General features: G+C 34.7%; 1 protein-coding gene across 1 annotated transcript in view; it reads left to right on the top strand.

Moving 5' to 3' along the window:
* ITGB8 (integrin subunit beta 8) overlaps positions 1-12642 on the top strand; it is a gene marked incomplete at its 5' end in the record, with an annotated part of 96200 nt that overhangs the window by 48846 nt on the left and 34712 nt on the right. The window contains 3 exons of the mRNA XM_081244972.1: positions 2296-2542; positions 3989-4154; positions 4735-4893. Coding sequence (XP_081101098.1) covers positions 2296-2542; positions 3989-4154; positions 4735-4893 — 572 coding nt within the window. The remainder of the gene's footprint in view (positions 1-2295; positions 2543-3988; positions 4155-4734; positions 4894-12642) is intronic.

Below are 12642 nucleotides of genomic sequence, written 5' to 3'. Positions count from 1 at the left end.
TCTCTCCAGCGATGAGTAAAAGGCCTGTGTACAGAAAGATTCTCCTTTCTCCTTTAGTGAAAACTTGTCTTACTGAGGTGTCAGCCCACGCTGAGGTCTTCAAGTGACCCAGGTACATGTGCTAACGCCAGCATCTATGTAATCCAAATCAAGCTACAGCAGCCTGCATCCTCTAACCATGGCCATTTGGCCAGGCTTCCTAAAAGCCTGGCAAGGCTTCCTAAAAGCCCTCTTCTTTGCTGAGGCCAGTGAGACTGGCCTTCCTAAAAGCCCTCTGGCAAGGCTTCCTAAAAGCCCTCTCTTTGCTGAGGTCAGTGAGACTAGGATTCGCTTGCTAGGCTATGAGCAGCTGACATGTGCTGAAGGCTCCTGTGTGGCTAGCATTTTACTGGAGCTTCCTGAATAGCTCAGGCCTCCAAGGCCTGTGCTTTTGCTGATGCTTTGTAGACTCTGCCTGTTGGCTGAGATAACCAACCAATAATATAACAACTCACACAATACGCTGAATATCTGGTACATTTTTCGATGACTCTATAAAAATAGGCAGCCATTCATCTTTAGACAGAGCCACCATAAACTATAATGATCCATCAAGAAGAAAATACCATGTGGCCAGCTCCTAATGCCTTCAGCCATATGTCCAAGTCAACAGTTAAAAAACAACTACACAACTTTAAAAAAATTAAAAATTAAATGCTGACCCACACATTAAAATTCAAGCTCCTCCACATGAACCACACTCCCCAATATGCTCCATTTCTATTTCTCATCGATCCAGCCCTGTCTACCAGATTCTATCATTCTTCTGAATTAAACTTCTCTACCCAAATTGCAGGACACTTCCACATGGGCAGGATTTTTCACCAGATACTTGGAAAGCAGAGCCAAATATATGTTCACTGGAGGCAGCCCAGCTCCTAAAAAAAAGGAGTGAAAGAGTTGACTGGGCTGGGCTATGCAAGCCCAATTTCTCCTCCCAAACTCTTGGGCTGAAAATCCAAGAATGTTATAATAAAGAAGTTTCCTGCATTTAAAGGCAAATTAGGAATAATAGCCCCTTTCTCCCATAATTAATATTACAAACCAAAAAATCTTACTATTTTTAATACATTCCATAATCTGGCTGAAGAACATTTGATTTGTGAAGTAAGTTTAAAAATATTGCTATTTTTAAGCATATTAAGACTGAAAATATGATTTGATAAATTGTAAGATTCCTTTAATAAGTAGATCAGGCTACCAATTATGTATACAAATTGGTATTAAAAAGTTTTTACACTCAAAATATTCCCCATGTACAAATAATTAATGACTTACAAGTATTTGCTTTATTATTTAAAAAAGTAAAATTCACAAACTTCCTGTATTTAAATTGATAACTTTTCATCATGTACATTAGAAAGTTAAATACAGAAGTACTAATTCTGTAGGGTACCAGATCCTTCTATCACTTGATAATGGACAGAAAACTAAATAAAATTGTATTGCAAAGATAGTTGTCTTTTGGAGGCTCCAACAATTCTCCTCATGGTGACCCTCTCTACTCATCCAGTTTCTTTGCCCCTGTGATCTCCCTTCAACATATGTTTATCATGCACCCATTATGCATTGGACAAATGCTGTCCCCTACATTGTCTTGGTCCTCAATGTGGCACTGCTGCGTATCATTCTTCAGACCACTGTCTCATTTCTTCTTACAACTAACTGTTGGGGAGAATCTAATCAAGTAACATGATGAGGTAGGAATTATTTTGAATAGCTTAATGTACTTCTCAGTACCAGAGTTTTCATATGTCATATGTAAATATACCTTAACTCAAAAGAATAAATCTACACCTGCATCCAATAAGGGGTAAATTTTCTTAGAATACCTTTCTGTCTGTCTTCATATCTAAATGCGACCTGAAAACAAACACAGACACCTACTCTCTCTTATGATAGAATGCTGTTGCCATTTGTGCTGTGCTTTACTAGACACTAGAAATACAGGTTCATATGGTGATAAATATATTCCCTATTACATTTATGTTGAGCTGGTCTATTTGTTATTATCTCTACCTGTCCTATAGAATTACGAGAAATGCATTGTAGAAGTTGGAGACTAAGACATTGGTATGTCTGGGATGGTATGGTTTCCAAACTGCCTTGAAATTATTCTGGAATATTCCCAATTTCATTCATTATGCACAAATTTGTGATAATTGTTCTATACCTAAAATGTGACTGGCTTATTGATAGCTTAACCTGAGATGTTTAAAATGAATACTATACTATGTTTGTCTTTCTTTGAACTAGGAGCTGAAGCTAATTTTATGCTGAAAATTCATCCTCTGAAGAAATATCCTGTGGATCTTTATTATCTGGTTGATGTCTCAGCATCAATGCACAATAATATTGAAAAATTAAATTCAGTTGGAAATGATTTATCTAGAAAAATGGCATTTTTCTCCCATGACTTCCGCCTCGGATTTGGCTCATACGTTGATAAAACAGTTTCACCATACATTAGTATCCATCCAGAAAGAATTCATAATCAATGCAGGTATCTAATATTTGACGTGGACTTCCTAATGCTAAACAAATTTAAAATCTTATAAAACCTCATTTTGTTTTTAAATCAAAGACTTACTAAATTTTATATTTTTGTTTTAATTAAATGATAAATGAAAATATGTATAGAAGAAGTATGTTCCTATCTGAAAACTTCTGAGACTGAAGGGTGGCTTTTTACTTTATATTTTTTCAAATATCATTCACTTAGTTTCTATTACAAAAAACACAAATAATATTAGTAATTTTGGATAAACCTCCAATAATCAGGCTACCAAATATATATATATATATATATATATATATATATATTATATATATATATATATAATATATATATATATATATAATACGTCTTTGAAAATTCTGTATTCCTTTTTTGATCACTCCAAATTTGCTGAATTAAGGTTTATCAAATTTATAGTACTTATTTTGCCAGTATTGCATCTGTATTTCCATTACTGTATTGTGACTGTTTATAATTACATTGCTTATGATGTGATTTCAAAGAAAACTCAGCTAGCATATGGAGGGTAGGTAGGTCAAAAGATGAGAATTTGTTTGCTAGAAAGAGCCCTTTTTCTTATCATTTTGGAACAGCATATTCCCTACTATGAAAGGAAAACAGACCTTTAAAAAATGAATTTCCCACTTCTCACACAATACTTAGCCTGTTGAATTTTCAGAGAGAAATATAAATGTGTTCAGTTCTTCCTTAACAAAACATTTCATTTTATCATCTTCTTTCCTACTTTCATGAATTGCCCAGATCACTTTACAGTATATACTCTAATTTACCAAAACAACTCTGCTTTCTGTTGTAGAGGAACAAGACTGATGCCTCTCCACATGGAGCTTCACACACCTTCTCCCTAAATACAAATGCACCTGAGGAATGATCCTCACCTTTGGGGACATTATGGAATTCTCAAAACAATTTTAATGAAATTGACCATTCATCAATAATTCTACACCAAGCATCGCTTTAAAATTAGCAAAATATTTTAAAATATCTAACAGTAGTATAATATTTTAACTAAATTCCTAAAAACGTTTCCCAAAAAGTGTTTTTCAGCTGTTCCATGGGCAAATGTGATAGGAAATCACTGTAAATTTTCATCTCTTCTTAAAAATTAACAGTGCATATTAGCATAATAAAAGCCCTTAGATGTCCTATATTAAACATGTTTAATCTTCTTTATGTTTTGACAACCAAGGCATTATATTCCTACATACAAAGAAATATTCACCAATATTGAGCTTTTCTCTGATTTTATAAAATACAGATTTTCTCTAATAAAATTTTCTTGACAAAAATAAAAAAAGGTATTCCCTTCTCACATCAACCACACACTTTTACTATGACCATGAGTAGTATTTTGGATCTTTGAAGGACGCATAGCAAAACAGAATTTGCGTTTCTTCTTTACCCATATAGTGACTACAACTTAGACTGTATGCCTCCCCATGGGTATATCCATGTGCTGTCTTTGACGGAGAACATCACTGAGTTTGAAAAAGCAGTTCACAGACAGAAGATCTCTGGAAATATAGATACACCTGAAGGAGGTTTTGATGCTATGCTTCAGGCAGCTGTCTGTGAGGTAAGAAGTTTCACATTATTGAATATTTGCTCAGATGAAAAATTCTCCAAGAATTTAGGATTTTTCTCTTTGATTTATGGAGTGAAAACATAGCATAGAAGAATACATTCTTCTCCTATCTGTTATTCGTCACCAGTATTATTCATTTTGGTATGTGTTCAGGACAGAGGGGCTAAATTAGGAGAGGGTTATAAATAGGAAAAGATAAAAGGGAAAGAATAACTTATGCACTTGGAAAATCATTTCCAAAAGGGCTGCTTTTTTCACTCACTACTCTCCAAGGAAAAAACAGAAATAGCTTGTTGTCCTACTCACATCACAGTGGGCAGTCTGCACTTCATAAACCTGGCTTGTTCTTCCTCTGTGGAACACCAGAAGTCTCTAGCCAGGAGATAGTGTGGTCAAACGGCTGTGGAAGAGGATATACAAATAAAAGTTAATGCTATTTATGAAACAGCATTGAATTTATGCACATCATTCTAGCCTGACTTAATGTTTTAAATTTAATGTTTAATTGAAATGAAGACCATAGTAAAGATCTATGTTATTGTACAAGATTTAATTTCATGTTTATTTTAAGAGTCACATTGGATGGCGAAAAGAAGCTAAAAGATTGCTGCTGGTGATGACAGATCAGACATCTCATCTTGCTCTAGACAGCAAATTGGCAGGCATAGTGGTGCCAAATGACGGAAACTGCCATCTGAAAAACAACGTCTACGTCAGATCGACGAGCATGGTAATACAGCCATAGCCTATTAGTAGTTATGACTCTTCTGATTATAGTATAAGTTTAAATTGGCAATTAAGCTGTCCTTGTACCAAGAAATTACCTAAAGGATCATGAAGCAGAGTCAGGATAAGTCATGAAAGACAAGTTACAGAACAATGCAGTCTATAAATTCTGCTCAATAAAATATAAGGCTGAAATACTTTGATAATATCTAGTAGCTGACTCTCTAATATCCTACAAAGCACTGTATAATTTATGAAAATAAGAGTGACAGAAGAGCTTACTTTTTACTCAACTGAAGGACCTTAAAAGGAAAAGAGCATATACATATATGTTTGCCTTACTAGTTTACTTATAACTACTTCTACAGCGTTAGTATTGAAAAACATATTAGAGATTAAGAAGAATGTATTTGGCTTGAGGAATCCTCGCAGTAAAATAGACAGAATCAAAGTAGAGACTAGGGGGAAAAAGGAGTAAAACAAAACCGGCTTTCAATTTTATCTCACTTCTTCCTTCTGAAGTTTATCTATATTTAAGGGCTCTTTTGTTTAAACAGTGCATATCTGGATTGCTTCCTGAGGGTTAGTTTCCGCTCTGAATCATATATTTAAATACAATCTCTTTTTTTTTAACATCTTTATTGGAGTATAATTGCTTTACAATGGTGTGTTAGTTTCTGCTTTATAACAAAGTGAATCAGTTATACATATACATATGTTCCCATATCTCTTCCCTCTTGCATCTCCCTCCCTCCCACCCTCCCTATCCCACCCCTCTAGGTGGTCACAAACCACCGAGTTGATCTCCCTGTGCTATGCGGCTGCTTCCCACTAGCTATCTATTTTACGTTTGGTAGTGTATATATGTCCATGCCACTCTCTCACTTTGTCACAGCTTATTCTTCCCCCTCCCCATATCCTCAAGTCCATTCTCTAGTATGTCTGTGTCTTTATTCCTGTCTTACCCCTAGGTTCTTCATGACATTTTTTCCCCTTAAATTCCATATATATGTGTTAGCATATGGTATTTGTCTTTCTCTTTCTGACTTACTTCACTCTGTATGACAGACTCTAGGTCCATCCACCTCATTACAAATAGCTCAATTTCGTTTCTTTTTATGGCTGAGTAATATTCCATTGTATATATGTGCCACATCTTCTTTATCCATTCATCTGATGATGGACACTTAGATTGTTTCCATCTCCTAGCTATTGTAAATAGAGCTGCAATGAACATTGTGGTACATGACTCTTTTTGAATTATGGTTTCCTCAGGGTATATGCCCAGTAGTGGGATTGCTGGGTCATATGGTAGTTCTATTTGTAGTTTTTTAAGGAACCTCCATATTGTTCTCCATAGTGGCTGTACCGATTCACATTCCCACCAGCAGTGCAAGAGTGTTCCCTTTTCTCCACACCCTCTCCAGCATTTATTGTTTCTAGATTTTTTGATGATGGCCATTCTGACTGGTGTGAGATGATATCTCATTGTAGTTTTGAACAACATCTTTCCTAGCATTAGCTATTCTGCATGTAGAAAATAACTGCATAAAGCATCATTTACTTGTGACGTGACACCTACTTATACAGGCATGGAAATGTTAGAACAAAAGCTTCCAAACTTTCTTATATTGCAGTACCTAGTGTCTTAGTAATCTTTTCCCTCGTACACATAGGCAAAACAAGCAAACAAACAGCCTGACAGTTCTGTTTATTAAGTAGTTAGGTCCAAATAACATAACTATTTGTGTCCTAAAAACTTAGTAGCCAGTTAAAAAAATAATACACATGAACATCAAAAAATATATATGTGTGTGTATATATATATACATGTATAGTTTGTCATTCTTAGTAAATAAGTTACAATGGGAACTTCCCAAGCCTTGGAATCAGACTAGATATAACCATCCTCACTTCCTGTTCCGCACTGATTTTCATGTTGCCCAGTTTTGCAAAGATATGGCATCATCTAAAAGAACAGAGCCAAATGTAATGGTAAAGCTGTGAACCACCTCCAGCTAGTAGTTCATGGGTACCTGACAGATGCCATGTATTACTGTGCTTCCCTTAAAAATTCAAGATATTTCGAGGTACCCTGGTGAGTGTACTGCAGTGCTCTAAGGCACCTCATGCACAGTTTGGGAAATACAATATTAGAAGCATATAAATTATGCTGAAATGTGTGTGGTTCCCATCAGTGAAATTTAAATAGTTTAAATTTTGTTAATCTGAAACATTTTACCAGACTTTTTGAAAGTCTAGAGGAGCAACTGTTATTACCGCATAAAACAAGTTCAACCCTTGGTTGGTTTAGATTCTTGAAAGCAGCCTCAACATTTAAAGATTTTAAAAAATAACTAGACTTTGAATTTTAAATTTTAGGATTTGGAGTTATTCCCTTAGTGTCTTTCTCTTTGCTAATTCTCTTCTACTCAGCCACATTTCACTTTGGTAGACCCATCCACTTTAATTAAGTCATTCATTATCTTTCCTTCCATTCAACCTCTTTTAATCTGAGATAGAGTTCTAATTCATTTACTGGGAGTGGAGGAGAAGACAAGAGGAACTATTCTATTGTGAGACAAGTAGAAGTATTTTTTTAAAGGAAAATAATAATCACATTATTCTCAAATTGCATTGCATTACCGTTTTGAAGTTTTGCCAAGTCACTGAAGTCATCACTCCATAACTGTATTTTAGAGGGTGCTGTTGCTCATATAGGAAGGATTTCTTAAGGCAAAGAAATGTTCTCATACTTTTAGACATATGCCATGCCATATAACCTTATGGAAACAAATCATAATTCTGATGGAATTTTACACAGTGTTTGGGCTCTTATGATATCAGGAATTTGGAAAAACTATCATGAACTTTATTTGCTTTCTTGAAAATTGTTTTACCTACTTAAAACAATGAACCTTCCACATGTCACTGATATGTATTGAATAAACCAAGGAGTAGTGTGCTTATTAATACCTTAGAAGAATATTTTTATCTCATTTATCCCACGTCTGTGTTTTAAGGGATCCTCTTCCTAAGAAGTTCATTCCCTTCATTTCCAGGGACACTGCCTTAAAACAAAAGAAGGTGAAGCATTTTGATTGATCCCTTGACTATGTGTTTATATACACAAGGTGTACTACTGCTCTGAAACCTCCTACATCCAAAGCTACCCTGAGCCTAATAAGCATATGTACCTGCTAATTTTAAAATGGCCTCCATTCTCTCCTATTCAGCCATTATAGAGGAATTTTAAAAGGTATAATTTAGACAAGCAATCAAACACTTTGCTTCTTGGCTTTATCTCTAGCAGCCAATACCAGTAATGTTGAATAGTACCTGAGCTTCTTGGGCCAAGACTCTGGTTCTTTCATTTATAAAAGGAAAGGATAAAAGACCTTTTACATGTCTAAATTACATGGTCCAGAGTTCTACTGCTTATTCACCTAGCTATTTCATGAGGGTCAATGTGATTTCCAGAATTATAACATCTACCCTGTTTTCAGTTTTTATTAACTGAAACCACATATGTACATACAGTAGCAGTATACTGCATACAGTACAGTGTATACAGTATGAAATTTATCTTTACAACAACTTGGTAAGGTAGTCATAGTTATCTTTCTTTTATTAACAGAAAAACTGAGGGGAGAAGAAACTAAGAATGTTGACTGAGGACAGACAACTAAGAAGTTAATAAGTGGCAGAGCTAGGGCTCAATCCAGTTCAATCTTTTATTAAAATCTATATTCTTAACCACTTTGCCACAGTGTCTCAAGGGAAAACTAGAATAAATAGAGCAGTGAAGTTCTTGCTGTAGCTTCTGCTCTAACTTTCTAGTTACAGTCTTACTTATAGAAGAAATAAAGCAGATAATCTGGCTTACCTAAATTACGTAACATGATAAAATTTTAAACAGTTTAAGCATTGTTACATTTTATATATGGCCATTGGCAAATAATATTATAGTATTAAATATATTACCTTTTCCACTGCTTTTTCTCCAGTTGCCAGTATGGAAAGCTTGAGTAGTAATGTAGTTTTATAATTTACCAGTAATAATGCCAGCTTAAAATAAGGAATTGTTTCTAAAATGGTAGAGGTTAGGGGCTTCCCTGGTGGTGCAGTGGTTGAGAGTCTGCCTGCCGATGCAGGGGACACGGGTTCGTGCCCCGGTCCAGGAAGATACCACATGCCGCGGAGCGGCTGGGCCCATGAGCTATGGCCACTGAGCCTGCGCGTCCGGAGCCTGTGCTCCACAAGGGGAGAGGCCACAACAGTGAGAGGCCTGTGTACCACAAAAAATAAAAATAAAATTAAAAATTAAAAAATTAAAAAATTAAATAAAATGGTAGAGATTAGTATAAAAATTGTTAATGGTATAGAAGACAGGTTAATACTGAGGTCCTAGAATTTAACCCTGTCTCCCTACCCAGCTCCTCCAGGGTGATTCCCAACTTCATTCAAAGCCCTCCTCACAACCATTCACCCCATCCTTGGCCAAGAATAACACCAGAGTCTCCAGTAACAATGAAAGGAGCCCAAAGAGCAAATATTTGGAAGAGGCACACAGGTCATGCAATGAACCATTATTAATGGGACTTTCAAATATTGCTGTGACTCTCAGTCCTGATGGAGAGATGCAAATAGGCAAGATCCTACCACATTTCTAATTATATTTAGTAGCTCAGGTATGGTGTTTCTTTCTCTGAGCATTTTTTTTGTGCCCCATCATATTATGGTCAGTGATTCTTCACCCCTCCTATCATTTAACTCCTCAGAATCCCTTTACTTATTTAGTCTCATGGAAATTACTGATATATAATTATAAGAATAATAACATTAAAATTCTAATATGTCAAAACTAAAGCATATAACAAAAATTTTCACCTTATTTCCTGATTCTTACTTTGTTTTTCTCTGCTTAACACTGCATAAAAAAACTTTTTAAATTAATTAAAAAGATAAGATCAGTTTAGAGTGTTAGCACCTTTGCGTTTTATGAACATGCACCATCAGGAAAGTAAAGGGAATATCACTCAGGCTAAATGCACCCAGAAAGTTTTAAGTCCATATGCAGCTGGTTTTTAAAAAAATATTGTTACAACTTTTAGTTAAAGGTAAAGAGAGAACTTCAGCAAGAGAAAAATAAAGAGTCACATACAAGGGAACACCCATAAGGCTATCAGCTGGTTTTACAGCAAACTTTGCAGGCCAGAAGGGAGTGACATGATATACTTAAAGTGTTGGAAGGAAAAAAAACCCTACAACCTAGGATACTCTATACAGCAAGTCATCATTCAGAATTGAAGGAGAGATAAAGAGCATCTCAGAGAAGCAAAAACTAACAGAGTTAATCAACACTAACAAACTTACAAGAAACATTAAAGGGCATTCTTTAAGTGAAAAAGAAAAGGCTGTAACAAAGAAATAAATTATAGGAAGGGGAAAATGCCACTGGTAAAGGCAGATATATAGTAAAGACAGGGGTTCAACTACCTAAATAAGCTACTACAAAGGTTAAAAAACAAAAATTGTAGAATCAACTAAAACTACAATAAATAGTTAAGGGATTGATATGAAGATATAAAATATGATATCAAAAACACAAAAGGTGGAGGGGATAGTAAAAAATGTAGCTCTTTTAGAATGTCCTTGAACTTAAATGACTATCAGTTTAAAACAAGTAGATATAGTTAAAGGTCAACATATATGAACTTCATGATAACCACAAATCAAAAACCTGCAATAGGCATACAAAAACTAAAAAGAAAAGAGATGAGCTAAAGCATACCACTAAACTAAAAAGAGACTGAAACTGAAAAGACATGAACACAAGCATACAACTAAAGAAAATCATCAAACCACAAGGGGATAGACTAAAACAAGAAGACAAAACAGAGAAACAACCAGAAAAAAGTAACAAAATGGCCATAAGCACATATCTACCAATAATCACTTTAAATGTCAATGGACTAAATGCTCCAATCAAAGGACACAGCGTGGCTGATGGATAAAAAATAACCCATCTATATGCTGTTTATAAGACACTCACTTGAGAGCTAAAGATACACGGACTGAAAGGGGTTGAAAAATGATATTCTATGCAAATGGAAACAAAAGGAAGCTGAAGCAGCAGACCCTTATCAGACAAAATAGACTTTAAAACAAAGTCTATAACAAAAGACAAAGAGGGAATTATATATTATATAATGATAAAGGGATCAATACAAGAAGAGATTACACTCATTAACATATATGTGTCCAAAACAGGAATACATATATAAAATATTAACAGAAATAAAGGGCGAAATGGACAGTAATACAATAATAGTAGGGCACTTTAACATCCCAATTACATCAATGGCGAGATCATTCAGACAGAAAATCAATAAGGGAACAGTGGCCTTAAATGAATCATTAGGCCAGTTGGACTTAATAGATATCTACAGGACATTCCATCCAAAATAGCAGAATGCACATTCTTTTCAAGTGTACATGAAGCATTCTCCAGGATAGATCACATGCTTGTCAATATAAGTCTCAACAAATTTAAGAAAATAGACATTATATCAAGCATCTTTTCTGACCACAATGGCATGAAACTATAGATCATTTACAGAAAGAAAAATGGGAAAAGAACAAACACATAGAGACTAAACAACATGCTACTAAAAAAACAGTGGTCAATGAAGAAACCAATGAGGAAATCAGAAAATATCTTGAGACAAGGTAAATGAAAATGGGAACACAACACTCAAAAATATATGGGGTGCACCAAAAGCAGTTCTAAGAGGGAAGTTAATAGTGATACAGGCCTAACTGAAGAAATAAGAAAAATCTCAAATAAACAGCCTAACTTACCAACTAAAGGAATTAGAAAAAGAAGAGCAAAGTCCAAAGTAAGCAGAAAGAAGGATATAATAAAGATTAAAGCAGAAATAAATAAAGACACCACCCCCCCCAAAAAAAATAGAAAAGATCAACGAAACCAAGAACTTATTTTTTGAAAAGATAAACAAAATTGATAAGTCTTTAACCAGGTTCATTCAGAAAAAAAAAAGAGCGTACCCAAATACACAAGATAAGAAATGAAAGAGGAGAAGCTACTGCCGTTATCACAGAAATACAATCATAAGAGAATACTATGAACAGTTAATGCCAACAAATTGGACAACCTAGAAGAAATGGATAAATTCCTAGAAACATACAATATTCCAAGACTGAATCAGGAAGAAATAGATAATTTGAATAGACTGATAAGTAGTGTTGAAATTGAATCAGTAATCAAAACCTCCCAAACAAAAGTCCAGGACCAAAGGGCTTCACAGGGGAATGCTACCAAACATATAAAGAAGAGTTAATACCTATCTTTCTTAAACTATTTCAAGAAATTGAAGAGGAGGAAACACTTTCAAACTCATTCTATGAAGCCACCATTACCCTGACACCAAAACCAGAGAAAGACAGTACAAAAAAAAAGAAAATTACAGGCCAATATCTCAGATGAATATAGATGATTCTATCACTATACGCAGATGACATGATACTGTATATAGAAAACCCTAAAGTCTTCACCAAAAAGCCATTAGCACTAATAAATTAATTCATTGAAGTTGCAGGATACAAGATTAATATACAAAAATCTATTGCTTTTCTATACACTAATAATGTATTAGTATTATATATTTTCTCAGGAAGAGAAGGTAAGAAAACAATTCCATTTAAAATCACATCAAAAAGAATAAAATAT

The sequence above is a fragment of the Mesoplodon bidens genome (assembly GCF_964165515.1).
Source record: "Mesoplodon bidens genome assembly, chromosome: 9".
Classification (NCBI taxonomy): Eukaryota; Metazoa; Chordata; class Mammalia; order Artiodactyla; family Ziphiidae; genus Mesoplodon; species Mesoplodon bidens.
The sequence above is the reverse complement of the archived record's forward strand: the minus strand, read 5'-3'. Positions and strand labels throughout refer to the sequence as shown.